Consider the following 18,394-nt stretch of genomic DNA (forward strand, 5'->3'; position numbering starts at 1 on the left):
GATTTATTTATGAGAAGAGGTTACAAACAAAATGAAGGGATACCAGGAATGATAAATAAGAACTACACCTGGGAGAGCATATAGTTAGACACCATGTAGCATGGTTGGGAAATGAAAGGAAAGATACCGAGATAGAACTGTGGCGGGCTAACCCAAAAGGGATTCAGCAAAGATGGCATGAGCCCCGGACACATTTGTAGGGGGAATTTAACGTGGGGGGGGGGGGGGAAAGGGAGGGCTTGCTTGATCTGATTTGGATTTTGATTGGACACAGCAAGGTGGGGCTACCCAAGAGCTCTGCCGAGGGTGTGACTATAAATCTGCTTGCCTCAGGGAACATTATAAACTTATCAGTACTTCAGGTTCTCTCGGCCAACCCCACTTAGTGACCCTCAACTGTAGGGGCTTTAAAGTTTGCAAGAGACCTTGAGGGTAAAAAAAAAAAAAAAAAAAAGTTAAAGCCATCTGAGTCCAAACATTTCCATTCAGAATTCTCTCTTCCTTTTCTCTCTCAAGAAAGGGCATATTTGGCTATTTGAGGAAGGTGATACCTCAAAAGAAAACATCGGGGAACGGCTTCCTAAAGCTATTAGATAGGAATTCTAGGAGGTGGAAGGACAGAGGGAGTGCATTCTCATTGTCAGGAACGGCAACAACAGGAAACAACTCTTTATCACGGGGTTTCTCTATCCCTGAAGGCTGCCTTCTTCTGTGAAATGTTTAAGAAGCGGGATGTAAAATAACTTCAGAAACGTGACTAGTAAAGGGCGAGGAGTTTGATTTTTTCTGCCCCGCCCAGCGTGTGACGCATATAATTCTGAATTCTCTCACACTCCGCCTCTTTCCCCTCCCACTCCTCAAATCCTTCTTCCTTCCCCTTTTAGCGTTGTCACGTCACCGTCTATCCGTCCTGCGCATGCGCGACCCGGAAGTAGTACCGGGGCCTGGGTATTAGGTTCTCCCACAATCCTCTGCGTTCTTCCTTTCCGAACTGGTCCCGGGCAGGGTAAGTGTGTTCTCAGAGTCCTAACCCCTTGGAATCCAGCTCCATCCTTCCCGGGCTTCGCCCTAACTTGGACAGTAGGCTCCCTTCCTGTCTAGTCCGAGGCTCCTCTTTACCCCCGGAGTAGGAATCCGCGGCACAGGGTCCGTTATGAGGCTCAAGCCAGCTTCAGCTTCTCCAGGGGCCTGGACCCAGAGAGCAGGCAGAACGCGGACTGCCGGAGCTCGAGCAGAAAGGGAAAGGGCTCCTTTAGCCGCAGAGGGTTGTGGGAGAAACTGAGGTAAATGGGCCCGCACTTGGGGAGATTCTTGGACGCTCACGCCAGCAACTTTTTCATGCGGGGGGAGGAAGGTCTGGAAACTTTTTAGCTAGGGTGGCCGCTTTGGATGCCTCCCGGAAGTGGGGGAGTATGCTGAATGGAGGAAGGGGCGAGAATGTGAGCCGAGGAAGGGAAGGGGTGTGTAATTTGTCATTAATCGACTTTAAAGTTTATCTTTGCGGTCTGTATAGATGGCTCCCGCAAAGAAAGGTGGAGAGAAAAAGAAGGGACGTTCTGCCATCAACGAGGTGGTGACCAGAGAGTATACTATCAACATTCACAAGAGGATTCATGGAGTGTAAGTATGGAATTAGTTTTTCCACGGGGTCACCGTCTTATTGGGGGTCACCATCTGCAGGATTTTGGTTAGTTAACACAAAGAGTAGATAATCACAAATTTTCAGCAACTTAGGCTGAACTCTCTTGAAAATGTAAGATGGAAGAAATGGATTTACAGTTGAATCCATCTTTTTTGTATAAGTGCATGTTAAGTTTCAAAAGTAAAAAAGTACTTTTTGAATTGCATTTAGGGAGTGTTTCTGGAAACTTAAATTGAGTAATTGCAGCTTTGAAGAAAGCTTAATTCTGAATTGCACATTTTTACAGGGAAGCAATTGACATAGCCTGTTGCCTGGAGTATTGAGGAATCTTTCTTCCCTTAGCAGCATGGAAGAGGCTATGAGTTTGTGACATGAAACCAACGTTTAGGTTGTTAGAGTGACATGAAAAGCAACTGAAAATGTTTCAAATTAATCAAAATTATAGTGCAACTTAAAAGCATTTTTGTTGCTCAATGTTAATTGAATTTAGTGTTTGAAACTATTAAGGAGTCAGGGAAGTCAGAAGATAAAGCTGGGTTCTTTAAGATTTTCCACTTTAGTATGTTTATGAGCAGTATATGGGGGAGCATTTCAAATTATTTGATTTATTCTTTCTGGAAAGTACACCAAATTTCTACTTCCAAATAGTTTTCTTTTGCTTTGAATGGTCTAGCAGGAGGAAATCCTAAATGATTGATCTGGTAACATTTACAATTGGTCTATCCATTTAAGTTTGTTTATGTTGTATATTTTTGTTTATATAATATTTGGACAGGCAATTGTGGGCCTAAAAAAGTTTTAGATAAAAATGATCTTCTTTAGCTTCACCTTAGATATGGAGTCATTTAGTATTTTCTATTGTCTGTATTTTTGAACTGTTTTACTGGGTGTGAATTCATTTCTGGTTTTCTGCTTTTTTTTTTTTTCCCCTTGAATTGAAAAGACAAGTCACTATTAAGTGAACAGGGTCATCTCAAGGGAAGACTATTTAGAAGATCTGGAATTTAAGCCCCTGAACACAACCTTATAAAGTAGAATATTGAAAATATCTTAATTTTACAATATCTAAATTTTACAAGTTTTACTAAAGAGTTGTATAGCCTGCCTAAGATTAGATAAGTATTAAGTGGTTGAATTAAACTTGTAATCTTGATTAGAAGACTGGTACATTTGGAACATAGTCTTTGAAAAGTCAGACCTCTTGAGTTCAAATCTTGTTTCTGCTTCTCACTGTGACTTTGGGCCTCTGACCTCCCTGGATTTAGTTTCCTCATGTGAAATAAGATTTAAGATCTCATGAGCTTCATCTATAAATTAGAGTAGTAACAGTGATAGAAGTCCAACCTTAAAATACAGTGAGAGAAGCACCACCAGGTAAATTTGGGTGCTTGTTTTTTCTACAAGTAGATGGAAGTTCCCTAAGGGCAGGGACCAAACCTTGTTAACTTTATCTTCTACTATATGTATTCCATCAATTTGGTGATAACCAAGATACTACTCATGTTCCTTCTAAAATATCTTAATTAATATTTATTGTGCTGCATATACATACAATCTTTTGACTATTTTGAATATAACTGTACCTACTTGCCTTCAATTTTTAAAGTATATCTATGCCTGAACAGATTCATACTGTACCTTTACAGCAGTATAAGGTTCTGACCATAAGAATCTTTTTTTTCCTGAAGCAATTGCGGTTAAGTAATTTGCCCAGGGTCACAGAGCTAGGAAGTGTTAGTGTCTGAGGTCAGATTTGACCTCACATTCTATTCACTGCACCACTTAGCTGCCCCTGACCATAAGAATCTTGGTGGAAAAAGCCTAGTTGGAACAGAAGCCTTGAGTTCCAGTCCTGACTCCATTACTTGCTAAGTGTCACCCGAGTCACTCAGTGATTATAGATTCTCTGGGTGCATCCCTTCTCCTTTATAAAGTAGGAGAAAACAGTGGCTGAATCACATCCTTCATCACTACTACTACTACTAAGTACCTAGACAAGACTTTGGAGTCAGGAAGACCTAGATTGATCTTGCCTCTGGCACATGATAGTGTGAGCAGGTGCTAGGCATTTATTTGAAATGCTAGGTCTGGCAGTAAAATAAAGTGCTAGACATTAGTTACTTGGGTGGGAAAATCTCTGCCATCATCATCATATCTTTGTGAATGTGAATGTTTTGTATCATTCCATCACAGTGTAGCCATGTCTAGTTTTTATTTAATCAGCATGCTTTATATGTTACCTGGATACAGATTGAAAACATGAAGAAAGCTTAAAAACATGCCTCTTTCCTGAAGTATATATTTTAATGGAGAAAACTTGGAGAAAAAAAGATAAAAAGCTATAAGGCATGTACAGAATAAATGGGAGGGTGCTGCAGAAGATGGGCTTGTAGTTTTGGATTTGCTTTGCTGTTGAAGTAGAGAGAGTTATAGTTCAACTTTTTTTTTTGTATCAAGTTTGTATCAAATTTTTTTCCTTTGAATTTTAGAGGCTTCAAAAAACGAGCTCCTCGGGCTCTGAAGGAAATCCGCAAATTTGCCATGAAAGAAATGGGAACTCCAGATGTACGCATTGACACCAGACTTAACAAAGCTGTTTGGGCCAAAGGAATAAGGTGCTTACTTGTCCATTATAATGAATTGAACATTTACATAGTTTCCCTTAGAGTTCTGCTAGAATTATTGACAATGAATGACATTTTCAAAAATATAAGGTGCTTTATGCTAATATTAGCTCTTTCCCTTCTTCAAGCTTAGGTCATTGTTAGTAAACATGCAGAACTATGAATCCCAACCCCCAAGAAACAGTATTTATTGGCTTCTAATTAAATCAACTCCTCCAAAAAAAAAACAAAACCTACATTTCCAAAATTGTTTTAAACAGTCCAAACATGAGTTATGGTAACCACTTGATAAGTGAAGATATAGGAAAAGCAGATGTGTCAGAAGCAAGGTGTTAGTTTTAAGTTTTATTTTTATTACATCTTAAGTGGTTGTATGCATCCCTGAAGCCTTAATTTTTCATGTGAAGGATGCATTTACTTTGGCAAAACCTTTATGAAACCTATCTTCACCCAGGAATGTCCCATACCGTATCCGAGTGCGTTTGTCCAGAAAACGCAATGAGGATGAAGATTCACCAAACAAGTTGTATACATTGGTTACTTACGTGCCTGTCACCACTTTCAAAAGTAAGTTTAACAACTTGTATGAGTTCTCTGAAGACTTAATTTTTTGAAGACAAAACATTTATTAGCATATGCCTGATTATGAAAAATGCTCGTGTCAAAATATTCATTTGGTGTTTTCTGTTGCTTTGCAGGCTTACAAACAGTCAATGTGGATGAAAACTAAATTGAACTTCGTATAAATAAAGTTATAAAATGTCAGCTGCTAGCCTGTTTTGACTGTGTAAGTTACTTGTTTGTGACTCTGGGTTTTGCTTAGGCAAAAATTTGCTTTTTAAGTAGGCTCTGGGGGCTTACTTTTAAATTCTTAATGGATGGCGGAATAGAATTTGTAGTCAAGTTAGGAGGATTATGGTAGAACCAGTGATTTGAAGTAATTGCCTATAGACTGAACTCCCAGCATGAAGGAAGCCAAGAGGCTTGGAGATTCATGTTTACCCAAGTTAACACCAAGGTACACTCAGAGCAGGTTACTTACTGCTGCCACTATGCAAGAGGAAGGAGACCAGTTGTTTGGAATTAAGGTGTGTGTGTGTTCTGAAGGAAAATTGTAAATGTAATCCTTTGTGCATCTGGGATTGCACAAAGTTGTATGGATACTGCCAGCATTTCTTTTTGTAAGATCCAAAAACTAGTGTTGATGATTCCTCATCTTGTAATGGAGATGGCTGTTGTTACCAAGAGAAGAGCTTGGGTTTTTGTTAGGGGCTGATATCTCTTTTTTAGGGGTTGATACCTCTGTAGCTGATGATAAAAATGATAGGTTATTTGTCTTCTAATGGAATGAAATATACATGAGTAGAATATATCTTAAAGGAAGTGTTTTCCAAGTGATTTGCTTCTACACTGAGAAGGCTGGAAAAAGTTTTAGCCAAGGTCTAGAGATAAGAGGCCTGAGGGGGAGGGAGGAAGGATGGGAAATGTTATCCATATCCAAGTGCCTGAAAGGCCTCTTCTTAAAGGGCAGATCTAAGACACCAAGGAAAATGGTACAGAAAGATCAATTCCAGCCCAATGAGAATTCCTGGTAATTAGAACTGTGTAGGAAGGAGGGAATGGAAGGGCTTTAGCCTAGAGTCTTTGGGGTGGTCCTCCAGCCACTGCTTTCTATTTCCTGTCAGGCTCCTTTCTCTTGCTTTGCCATAAGGCTCTCTTGCCAAGCTTCCTCCACCTGGCTCTGCCTTTCTAGTTCTAGTCACAGTCACTGAGAAAGCTGGAACAAGTTTTAGTCAAGGTCTTTTAGTTCCCAAATTCTAGGTATGTATGTGTGCTTAAAAAGTTTATGGAAAGGGATATGGCTATGAAGAATGTCCCAAGTAACTTAAAAGAAAACCAGCAAGTCAATACAAAAGAATATTATTAAAAATTGCTTTCGGGGACCAACAACATCAAAAGCATGGTTTGTACACTTTTTTTTTTGCAAGACATACAAATTGAATACAACCAAAAATATTAAAACAGTTTCAATTACCAGCATTGAAACAGATTTTTAGGATTAGTGCAAAAAAGAAAAACAAGCCAATTGCAAACAGTAGCTCTTAAACCTGGATGTGAATTAGATCCTCCCCTCAAAAAAAACTAACTGAGCAACATCTTTTACATTCATTGGTGGGGGAGGGAGATGTGTTAGAAAAAAAATGGAGGTATCCCTCTGTACAAGAGGTAAGCAGCAGCAAACTGAAATGAAATTGTAGCTTAAACATTGGGAGACATCAGGAATAGCCAGTAGCATAGCCTGCTCTGCTCTGTCTGCTCCAGGGTCTGTAGCTAGAATTAATTAGAGATTTGATAAAGGAATGAATGACTTCTGTCCAAGTTCTAGAAGTATGTCTCCAATTTCATTAGGTTGCTGTCTTAACCAAGATACCTTGTAAAACTTAAGCTGACACTTGGACAGAGCTCACTATTTAGAATAATAACGCTAGGAAACTGAAAAGTAGCCTTGTTTGCAGCATGTGCTTTGGTATAGCATCCTCCAGTGTACTCCGCAGAATGGTGGTGTCGTGCTACATTGTGCTCTCCTTTACTCAGACTGGTGGTTCAGCTCATTGGTTTTGAGACTATACTGATTGATCTTGGCATTTTCAAGTTTAGATTTTATGTCTAGTGGCTTTTCAAAGAAGTTTACTAATGACTGTTCAGTCAAAAGTGATGCTAAAATGTGCTCAAGAGAAACAGTCCAATCCCCTTCTGTCATAGATAATGATTGAGAATATCTCTGAGGCGGCTTCCCCATGTCAGTGAAAACTGAGTCCTGCTCAGAAGTGGAAGCGCATGCTTCTGTCTGTACATCGTCCATATACTCGTCAGAGCAGCTTCCTGAGCTGCTGCTTCTCTGCCCTACTTCTCCAATCTGCAGTAACAAAGTTGTTACTGTGGCAATAGCTTGATAGAGATCATTTTCTTCTGGATCTTCGTGAAACATGCTATATAAAGTTTTGCAGAACTGGATAAATTCTCTCTGAAAAGGAAAAAAAAGAGCAAGTAATTAACTACACTTTCCAGTAAATAGTCTTATAAGTAACTACTTCTAAAAGGGATATCATTAGTGAAATTGTAGTGGCAAATTCAGATTCAGTCAGGTAAAACTTTGTGATCTTTAGGATTGTCCAGCATTGAACAGACAAATGATTTGAATTTTAGAAGATCTAAGTAGTTAAAAAAAAAAATCCAAATAGATTTAGCTTGATTAATTTAATCGACTTGCCAATGTCACCATGCAATTTTTTCTGCATGGTGAGGGCGAGTCGATTAAGTTATTTTTATTGTACTGTGAACTGTTTATACAGACAGAACCTGATATAGAAGGGATATATGTATCCCTTATATAATTGATATATATCCCTTGTCCATGTTGCCAAAATAAAATTATCTAAAAATACTCCCCAAGTATGTAACATTTCTCTTTCCTGTTTGTTCATACTCCTTTGGAACCATGTTTGATAGTTGTAATTTGTAGTCCTTGGATTCTTGAAGCCTTGGCCAGCAGAAGCATAGTCTGGAGCATGTCCTACTGGGCTAGAAAGATTTCTGGCACTAGACTGGCCTTGGGTGTCATCCGACAACTATCTGGGCTAAGGGGAAGTGTCATATATGTCAAACTAAATTCTAAACATAATAGCTAAATGTATTCATATGTGAAATAACAGATCCATTACCTGGCTCATTTTGGGCAATTCTTTTTCAGTTTTATCTTTTTCTTTAGCTAAATCCTTAAGCATTTGTTTCAGCTGCTTCTGATAATCAATTGCATCACCTTGAGTCAGAGAAAACAGTGATAAAACCATTCAGTAAAAGCAAGAAGGAACATAAAAATGAACAGAGGGGAACCATAAAGATAATTTAGTAAGATTGTAAGATTGTTGGGATTTCCAAATATATACTCTTAAAGACAGGTCCTAGCAAACCCAAAGGACAAAGGGACAGGAAAATAATGCAATATAGTGTTAAAGATTTCAATGTAATATGGAATTGAGGATTTTAATTATGTATTTTTTTCTATGTCAAGATACTATAATAGCTTTTAATTTTCCCCCACATAGTTATGGGCATTAAGGACTTGCGTTTAATAAGGAAAATAATCTTTTATTGGGAGATGATATAGTTAAGGAGGAGCCAGATATTAATCAATACATTCTGATTTGGGGAATCTTTACTTCCAAGGGATTTTGAGAAAATGGGGACGTTTGGATGGTGCATAAAGGTCATTTCAGCAACTAGAGTATTATATCTAAAAGAAATATTTAAAAAGATTAAAGCCAATACATGCCATTTGACTTCCCAAAGACCAGGGGTCTTGAAGTTGACAACAGTGGATTCTTTAATGGTGATTGACTATCCTTGTCATTTTCAGTGAGAGCTTAAAAAAAAAAAAAAAGTAACATTTAAATTCTCATCTAATTTTCTTTAAACTAGTTCTTAATTACAATTTAATGATGTAGGTATACCTGATTTAGTTCTAGTTTTGGCTAATGTGATCTTGGATAAGTAACATCTTTGTCTTTAAAACTAGGTACCATTCATTATCTCAGTAAAATCAGGTATTAAATCCTGTTCAGTAAAAATGTACCTCAGTCTGATAATTGGTGAAGTCTCCACAAGATGGCGCTGAAGTCTAAAATAGTAACATGTTTTTTTTAAATAGACTTTCTATAGATTGATTTTTCAGATGAATGCAGAGAGCACAAGATAACTTGTTTAAAGGTAGTAAGAGTTTGGTTTTGAACTCCTAATTCTAGGTTCATCACTCTTCCCAAACTAATACAAAGTAAGATTTTAATAATTACCAAAATGAAAAGTGTACTATAGCACTTCTGGCTCTAGAACAGGAGTTTTTTGGTTTTTTTTAAATAGCTTTTTAATTTTCAAAATATATGCATGGGAAATTTTTCAACATTGACCCTTGCAAAACCTTCCCCCATTCCTTCCCCTGATCCTCTCCCCTACCTGTCAGGTAGTCCAATATATGTAAAACAGGAGTTATCAATCTTGTGTCATACTTTTCTTAAAATAGTACTTTTAAATATATAAAAATGCATAGGATTACAAAGAAACACATTACATTGAAATGATTATCAATATTTTGATTTTCGTGAACTCCAAGAAATTTACCCCTGCCCTGAGGCTGTTAAACTTTTTTATCTCAAGTTTGTTTTCTGTGTTTGAGAGAAAAATCAGAGCTACCGCTGATCTAGCTATATGACATAGGGCCAGACACAACTACTTTCTTGGCTTTAAATTTCTTGTAAAATGAGGTTAATGCTTCACATCTCACCAGATTGTTGGGATTTCAAATGAGATAATGTCACTATAGTCCTGTGTAAACCCTGAAGTTCCTTTTTTAAGCTGTTACATGTGAAAATGCCAGCCCCTTGATGGGAACAAACAAATCCTGCATTTCAGCACCATGATCCTAAACCATGAAGCCAAATAAGCTAACTGAAAGAAAAAGATGGCTTTTCATGCACATCTGCCCTGAGTTCAGTATGGAGTTGAATACCCAGTGTTCCTTGGTTCCTTACTAACAAGTACCTCTTTTTTGAGTAAAAGTTTGTCCTTTATTTTTGTTTTCATTTACTTAAGTCTGGTCAAAGTATTATCCTTCCCTCCAGCTGCCACAAAGACCAAAACACCAATTAGCTTGAGGAAGAAAAGCAAGATAGCAAACCCCAATTGATATAAGTAAGCCTTGCAAAAATAAGATACCTTAAAAAAATTGTTTTTCATGTATTTTCTATATTCAGTAGAGTCCTAAATGTCTTTGTAGGATGGTACCTTTTAAATTTGAAACATCATCTAAAATATTTAGAAATGCATTGTGTATGGATAGGCTAAAGAAGGTTTTTCTTTTTTATATCTTACCTGGAGGGAGATGGAGCCTATATAGTAGTTTTATTTTTTCATTCATTTCTCCATTGTACATAATATCTACAAATGAGAAGTGGAAAATGTATTATGTAAGTGAACTAACTTTAGTTGAATATAGTATAACACATGTGGCTTTTGATAATTCCATATTTTAAAAAAATTTTCTATGTAGGTTTAGCAAATTTGCTAAGTTTTTTCCCCAAAAAACCCTGCAAAATAGCTCTTACCTTTTTTAGGCAAAAGGGCTAGAATAAAATATTTTGTTGAATGAAAACATAGCACTTAACAGAAACTCAGTATAATCAGTATCAGTGAACTTAAATCTGGGTGCTTTCCAAACTTGCATCCTCATTCCTGCCCATAGTCTTCACTAACAAAATTTATACTTTTAAAAGTTACTTTCAGAGTAGCAAAGACAATTGGAAGGTAGTGATATTCAACTTAGTCATCACAAACATTTTCTGGAAAGAACATACACTAATATAATACCCATATAATTTTACCTAGGCAGACAGCAAACCCTTTGAATGCAATAAGATTATCCATGTTTTCATCCAGGAGGCGAAAAGTCCTTTCAGCCAAGATCTCAGTGTGGGCACCACATGTCCATGGAGAGACAAGTTTGTATAGGTTGGTGAACTGTTGAGCATCAATCAGATACTGTTCAGCATATGGTCTATTGGGATCATGATGCTGAAATGCAGGACTTGTCTGTTCCCAATAACAGCTTATCATATGTTCTCTCTTAAAAAAAAAAAAAAGTTAAATATGAAGATGAGACACTAGAATGGAGGTTTCTAGGAACTAGAGGAGAGATGAATCATTCATAGCTTGTCTAATTTTATTTTCATGGTAGTGTCAAGGCTATAGTGCAGAAGGGGGTGGCATTATGGAAATAACAGCACTTGGGAACTAGTTCCAGTGTGCCATTTTTAATGGCTTTGTGCAAGTCATAGGATTGAGAATCAAAAAGAATTTGAGTCTTCAACTTCATTTTATGAGAAAGTAAAGAACAAAGGGTTTTGCTTAAATGGTTACAATGGTATAAAGAAGCAAAAGGATTTGAAACTAGGTTTAGGTTATTGTACTCCAAATCCAGTACCCTTTAAAACTAATCTCAGTTAACTTTTTAGTCTATTTCTATTAGAAATTGAGTGCTAGTCTGTCTGCCTTTATTCCTCAAGTTCTCTCTTCTAACTAGGGAACTTCAACATACATTGTAAATCCATATCGATTTATCCTTGTCTCCCACGAAGAAGTGACCGTTCTTACCAAAGCAAACATCCTTTACAAACTCGGGTAATCCCATTCCAACCCATCTTCGGCAGATTGTCCCTTCTGTTATTTCAACTCTCTTTTCTACTAGGGGTTTTCTTGCTATCTACAAATATGCCCATGTTTCCCCTATCCTTAAAAAGAACCTCATTTGATAATTACAGTAGTTTGCACAGAATTTACTATCTTTTCTACAAATGAACTCCAATTCTTAATGGTTGTATGATCAGGAGACAGGTTTTAGTTTCCTTTGTAAATCTTAAAAGTGTTATAAAAAAGGAGTTTGGGGCTTATTCCCTAATCAATAATCACCTGCCTCACAGATACAAAATCCAGTGTGGCACAAATTTGGTGTAGCACTTCATTTATCCAGCATTGGTATGAAACTACTCCAGAGTAAGACTCTTCCAGTTAATGTTTAGGTAGGTAAAAGCAAAGTTTTAGGAACAAATAACATCCACAACTTTTTGAAAAAAATCTTCCTAAAATATATTATATTCCAATGTATAGTATATTGAACATAGTCAAACCTTTCAAAATCACAATCATTTGCACCTATACTAAATGATGTTAGATGCTATGGTTCTTAAAATTCTTGTGTCTTTTTCATGGTTTCTTCAACAGTCATTTCTTGCCATCAGAGATCATTTCTTGCCATCCTTCCATACCACCTTCATTAGTTTAATGCTTTTCACCTGCATGCTAACAATCACTTGAACATAATTTGTTCAAATTGTGCTTAAAATTAGAACTGCCAAAATGTGAATGGAGCATGTATCAGATAAACTTTATAACACCTATTTTATCTATTTAAAGGCCTTTTACTACTGAGTTTGCAGTTTTGTTCTAGAATCTTGGGGTTCCCAGAGGATTCATCACTAAACTTAGAACAATTCACTTAAAATCCTACCTTTACTGATGCTTCCCAAGTTCTGAGTACTGGATAATTTGGTTTTCTGCCTAGATAACAAAGAGATGCTACATGGTGCTGTAGTGCATAAAATGTCAACCCTGAAGTAAAGAAAACCCAGATACTGAGGCTATGCTTGTGTAAGATCCCCTAGGCCAAGTCACTGAATCCTGTTTGCCTTAATTTCCTCATTTGCAAAATAAGCTGGAGAAGGAAATGGCCAGCCAAGAAAACCCCAACTGAGGTCATGAGACTGAACAACAACAAAGTTTTTCTTAGCATTTTACAGATTTTTTTCAAAGACAGCTCTGAATGATATATCATAATCACAAAACAACTGTTAAGTTTTCCTTTAACTTCTTGACATTCATACCTTGAATAAGTCATAGAGTTCCTCTAAATCTTCAGGGAGAATTGATACTTCTGGGATAACAACCCGGAGCTTTAAGAAAAGGAAAAAACTGGAGTGAAAACCTGCTTCCATGTATGGGGAAGAGTAAAACAGTAAGTCACATGGGGAAATCCCAGAAAATTAGTCCCAGTCATGCATAAAAATTCGAAATGTAAACTTCCCTTCCTCTAAAGTCACTCGTACATGTCTGGTGACTTAAAGAGTGCTGTAATATTTCTAGAAAGTAAATGTGGAATGTCAAAAAAAAAAATCGGGATTCCCACCCTGTGCTCAGCACAGCAGCCATTCTGAGCTTCACTTACGACATTCTGTTTTGTTGTGTCTTCATGACCTTGGAAAACTCGGATCCGATGTTTACAACGCATATGCTCAATCATTTCCACTGACTGGTCTCCAAATTTCTGCAGTAAAACATATGTTTGAAAAATAACTTCATAGGAGCAGCTAGGTGGCGCAGTGGATAGAATACCAGCCCTGAAGTCAGGAGGACCTGAGTTCAAATGTGGTCTCAGACACTTAATACTTCCTAGCTGTAAGACCCTGGGGCAAGTCACTTAACCCCAATTGCCTCAGCAAAAAACAAAACAAAAACCTTCATATATAGAGCAGAGATGGCCCTTCTTACCTCATAGGAGTCCCGAATTAGATCTGCTATATCTGTCACAGGGTAAGGTTCCTGATCATCAGAGAAAAAGGCATGATGATTTCCAATTGGTGGTCCAGGACTTTCTTCATTTTTAACATGATCCAGGAACCTAAATAGAACCACCAACCCATTCAAAGACATGCTGTCACCCTCAGAGCATGGTATCACCCCCTTTTGTAACATCTAGTTTTAATTATAAAGATGCAAGTTTTCAATGTTGAAATCCTTTTTAAAAATAAAAGTACAGGGGCAGCTAGATGGCGCTGAAGTCAGGAAGATCTGAGTTCAAACTGATCTCAGACATTTAACATCGCCTAGCTGTGTGACCCTAGGCAAGTCACTTAACTCCAATTGCCTCAGCAAAAATAAATAAATTTTTAAAAATAAATAAAAGTACATCATTATTACATTAAAAAAAGAGAGAGTTTTCAGAGATGCATCTTGCAGTTTCTAAAACTGGAAAAGACCAAAACTATTGTGATACTAATTCGGTGAGTACTAGTAACCCTTTAGTGAATTCTCTCAAGCTGAATATCTCTCAAGACATGGCATGTGTAAAAGATTTGTCTGTTACATAGAATTAAAATTATGTGATAATAGTAATAAATTTTTTTTTACCAGTTTCTTTTATGTCACCATTTAAAAAAATATCCCTTACCTCAATGAGCTCACCTTTTAAAGAAAAAAAAAGTTAAATGCTTTCTATTTTTCCAAAGTGCTTTCACATAGATCCCGTTTGATCTCTATAAAACTCGATGAGGTAGACGGGGCTAGGTACTTTTACCTCTCATTTTACAAAAAAAAAAAAGAACCATACAGAGTAGTTAAATGTTCTGTCCAAGTGAAATGGTCAGGACTAGACAACATTCTCTTCAAATTATGAAGTTTATCAATCAAATTATTAATTACCATATTGCTTCCTACACATAAAACTACATGCCTAGGGCATGTATTCAAATGTTAGTAGGTCTTTTTCCCCTTCTTTTGTTTTACATGGTTCTAAAATGCTCTTGATCAGGCCTGAGGATTCTATACTTCAATGAAGAACTACACAATTGAACTTTGTTTTAGAAGGCGCATAAATCCTTTGACTTTCTGAGACCCTTCTTCATGATGTAAGGGGCAAGTTCATGGAAGGGGAAGTTCCCATTTCTAGACTTGTTGAAGTAAAAGGTGAGCAGTGTTCCACACCACAGAGAAGTAGGAGTGCCCCTCCATATAAACCATCAATCATAAGCATGACAACGATTGAATCCAAATGCTAAAAATTATGAAGTGGCAGGATGAAATCAGGAAGCAATCCTTGCTGTAAGGGTCCCACCAGCACATTTGTAGTATTTCCTTAAATAAATTTCCAGTACAATAGCTTCGATGTAACTCTACCCCTCTTCTTACCCCCTCCCTGATAATTTTAGGCAAGGTAAAAACCTGATGGGAAGGTTACCAACCTGCTAAGGATCATCAAGGCTTGGCCATCATCCTTGCTGCCACACAATTCTACTGCGTTTGCTTCTAGCACAGCTAGGCCCAGTTGGAAGATGGCTTTGATCCCATCATAGAAAAAACAGTCTACGACATTCACAGCACTTTCTAAAGGCATGATGCTCAGGAACAAAGTCAGGAACCATGAAAGGGAAATGGAAGCCAGAGTGGATAGATCCTTCATGTGTTCAGCCAGTTCTGGAAGTCTATCTCTTATAAGTTCCTCAAAGACTGACTGGTCTACCTGGGCTCCTGGAACAAATACTGGGAGTTAGAATCAAGAAGGAAGGGAATAAGCATTTATATTGGTCCTTTTACAGGCCAGACATTGTGCTAAGTGCTTTACAAAAACCTCATAATATCTCATTAAGTTAGATGCTGTTATTAATTCCATTCTACAGTTGAGGAGAGGCAAACAGGTTAAGTCACAGCTAGGAAGTACCTGAGACCAAATTTCAACTCAGATCTTCCTATCTGCAAGCCCAGTACTCTATTCACTGTAACACCCCATTTCCTCTCATAAGAAAAAAAAGCAGTCAGGATCATTTTTCTTCATCTTGTTCTATTGCCCACAAAATTAGGTAGTAAACACAAGGCCGGTAAGTCCCTGTGAAGATATTTGGGATTCTCCTTCTGGCTAGCCCACATCTTCAGTCACAAATCAACCCCTAATCTCCGTTATATAGCCAATAGCTTTTCATTCCTGATCTTCCACATCCTTCTCTGCTTATCCCATTCATTTAAAAAGAAGAACCCCAAACTCACATCTCCCTACTGTCCTGAAATCACCTAAGGGAAAAAAAATATTATTCCCATCATGATGTGGTGATAATTATCAAATATCAGTAATTAACAGCCAGCAACTGATGAGTTTTTGACTATGAGTTTGATGAATCATTCACTTTACCCCTGCTTATTTATGTGCCTGCTCTGCACTTTATCTTGCATTGCTGCCAGGATGCCAAGAGACTAATTGGTTTGCCCAGGGCAACAAAACTTTCAGGACTTGAATTCAGGTTTTCTTACTTTAAGGCTAACTCCAGCCATTGCATCTTAACTTAGTCTGTAAAAACCAAAGTACAAATTTCTACCAGATTCTTAAATTTTAGAAATTTCATTTCTTAGCATAACTCTTACCATAGAACCCTTTCTTGTAACTAAGAATAAGAAAGAAATAAAATTGATGAAGCCACTACATATGCTTCATATTCTTACCTCTCTACCAAGGAAAGAAGTAATTTTCATTATCTATCCTTAAAGGACAAAGAAAGGCAAAGCATTGGATCTGAATGTGCCTTTCAGGATTTTTGTACACAGAATGCAGAGCTTAGAGTCCTGCAAATTCATATGAGTTCAAATCCATCCTTAGATACTAACTATATACTTCTGGGCAAGTCACTTAATCCTATTTGCTTCAGGTTCCCAATCTGTAAAACAAAACTAGAGAAGGAAATGGCAAAAACCACTCCCAAAATTTTTGGCAAGAAAACCTCAAATAGGGTCATGAAGAGTTACAAAGACTGAACAACTTAACAAGTTATATATATATTGTCCTGCTTGCCTTCTTGATATCTATAACTGCAACCTCAGTTCCATGAAAGGTAAAATGAAGAACAGAACAAGATGTTATTACGATCAACAAAAAAATGCCAAAAGAGAGTTAAGACAAATAAAAGTTTACCCTGTAGCGTAAATTATCTAGTTTGTCTATAGTCACTGATGATATTCAATCAAGATTTGGATCTAAGTCTCCTTTAAATTAAGTTGTTTATAAAACCTATATAGAGCATTTATAGACAACTTTGTTAAAAATTTTTTTTGAAAGATTACAGAATTTTAATCAATGCAGTAGCTACTTTGCATTGTAGATGGAATGAACCTAGAATGCAGACTGATGTATTTTTTTTTTTTTTTGAGGAGGCAGGGTTTTGCTAAATGCAGAAATTTGTTTACTTGACAATGCATAATCATTACTTGGGTTTTGTTTTTCACAGTGTGTGGGGGGGGGGGAAGAGGAGGAGAGCAGATAGGATGAAAAGAAGGTGACTTTTCCTTAATTTAAAAAAAAGGAAATTTAAAAAAAACTTATGTACGTGGGAATTATTACTGCAAACAGAAGTAAGCAAGAAGTATGTTTTCTAATTTTGGGGTAGTCCCTAATACTATTGTTATTTAATCATATACTGATTCTATGACCCTATTTGGGCATTTCTGGATAAAGGTAATGGAGAGGTTGGTGATTTCCTTTTCCAGCTCATTTCTAGATAAGAAATTGAGGCAAAGAGAGTTAAATAACTCAGGGATACATGGACATTAAGTGCCTGAATTCAGATTTGAAGTATATTAGAACTAGGGTATGACTCCAGGCCCAGCACTCTATCCACTTAGCAGCCCTAGCCCTGATATATTAAAAGGTGCCCAATTAATTGTCTAAATCAGGGGCATCAAACTCAAAACAGAAATGAATCCCTGCAGGCTGCATACTGACTTAGAAAACCACAAATTAACATTATATAATATCTCATTTTAAATTATTTTGTTAAACCTTTCCCAATTACATTTTTTTCTTCTAGCCCTAAGAAGAGTTTTGCACACTCTACTTCATCTACATAGTCTGATTTTGCTGACAGAAAAAGCACAAATTTACCTATTACTCGATGATTGAAGTAATCTGGCAACATCCGTTCACACACAGCAACCAGAAGCCAAAATGCTTCTTCCTCTTTGGCGTATAGGAGTAACACAGATGTCAGAATGTTCATTGACTGCACAGAATTTAAGGGAAGAAAGAGATTATTGTTCATTTTTAGTTCATTCATTCAAAAAGTGTATTGTTTATCTGTTGTAGACAGGGCATTGCATGAGATAATGAGTGAGAAATATTTAAATAAGATAGCACCTGCCCTCACAGAATAAATATCAAGGATGGTAGTACAAAACATGAACATGTAACTAACATACAATACTACATTTTAAGTTCATTAGTTGAAAAACAAAATGCTATATAAAAAGGAAAGGTTGTTACTAATAGGGCTTCATGGAAAAGGCAACTTCTGGGCTTGATTTTAAAGGATAGCTCAGAATTCAGAAGAATATGAAAAGATATTCTAGGCAGGGGGAATGGTATCAGCAAAAATATGGTAATTATGGGAAAATGTAATGGGGACGTGCATTTATAAAGCTCCTCGTATCGATCAACATTTATTTATCTCACTTGATCTTCACAATAACCCTGTGAGGAAGGTACTATTATTAATTCTACTTTATAGATAAGAAAACTGAAGCAGGCAGAGATTAAGTGACTTGCTCAGAACAGACCCTATTTGAATTCAGATCTGTCCTGGTGGCACAGTGGATAAACAATGCTGGCTCTGGAGTCAGGAAGACTCATCTTCTTGAATCCAAATCTGGCCCCGGATATTTACTAGCTATGTGATTCCAGGCAAGTCGCTTTACCCTGTTGCTTCCATTT

The 18,394-nt window shown here is 37.1% G+C and overlaps 2 protein-coding genes across 3 annotated transcripts in view; one reads left to right on the top strand and one right to left on the bottom strand.

The window, feature by feature from the left end:
* Positions 1-897: 897 nt before the first annotated feature.
* Positions 898-5,031, top strand: RPL31 (ribosomal protein L31). Its single transcript, XM_051984742.1, has 5 exons — positions 898-1,006; positions 1,514-1,620; positions 4,132-4,257; positions 4,721-4,833; positions 4,965-5,031. Exons 2-5 carry the CDS (start codon positions 1,514-1,516, stop codon positions 4,994-4,996), a joined length of 378 nt encoding a protein of 125 aa, XP_051840702.1. The 5' UTR covers positions 898-1,006; the 3' UTR covers positions 4,997-5,031.
* Positions 5,032-6,170: 1,139 nt separating this feature from the next.
* The window catches only part of TBC1D8 (TBC1 domain family member 8), a 126,045-nt gene continuing 113,821 nt past the window's right edge, over positions 6,171-18,394 (bottom strand). For both annotated transcript variants that reach the window (XM_051984741.1, XM_051984740.1), the window contains exons 11-20: positions 17,570-17,687; positions 14,889-15,174; positions 13,420-13,549; positions 13,097-13,195; positions 12,756-12,824; positions 10,701-10,941; positions 10,192-10,257; positions 8,600-8,689; positions 7,989-8,086; positions 6,171-7,291 (exon numbers count right to left, since the gene is read on the bottom strand). In XM_051984741.1, the coding sequence (XP_051840701.1) occupies positions 6,854-7,291; positions 7,989-8,086; positions 8,600-8,689; positions 10,192-10,257; positions 10,701-10,941; positions 12,756-12,824; positions 13,097-13,195; positions 13,420-13,549; positions 14,889-15,174; positions 17,570-17,687 (1,635 nt within the window). In that variant the 3' untranslated portion in view covers positions 6,171-6,853. The remainder of the gene's footprint in view (positions 7,292-7,988; positions 8,087-8,599; positions 8,690-10,191; positions 10,258-10,700; positions 10,942-12,755; positions 12,825-13,096; positions 13,196-13,419; positions 13,550-14,888; positions 15,175-17,569; positions 17,688-18,394) is intronic.

This window comes from Antechinus flavipes, chromosome 3 (genome assembly GCF_016432865.1).
Source record: "Antechinus flavipes isolate AdamAnt ecotype Samford, QLD, Australia chromosome 3, AdamAnt_v2, whole genome shotgun sequence".
NCBI classification, from domain to species: domain Eukaryota; kingdom Metazoa; phylum Chordata; class Mammalia; order Dasyuromorphia; family Dasyuridae; genus Antechinus; species Antechinus flavipes.

Coding starts and splice junctions, on each gene's coding strand:
- RPL31 (XM_051984742.1), top strand. CDS start 1,514: ATGGCTCCCGCAAAGAAAGGTGGAGAGAAAAAGAAGGGACGTTCTGCC. Junction 1,621..4,131: donor CACAAGAGGATTCATGGAGT/GTAAGTATGGAA, acceptor TTTGAATTTTAG/AGGCTTCAAAAAACGAGCTC. Junction 4,834..4,964: donor GCCTGTCACCACTTTCAAAA/GTAAGTTTAACA, acceptor GTTGCTTTGCAG/GCTTACAAACAGTCAATGTG.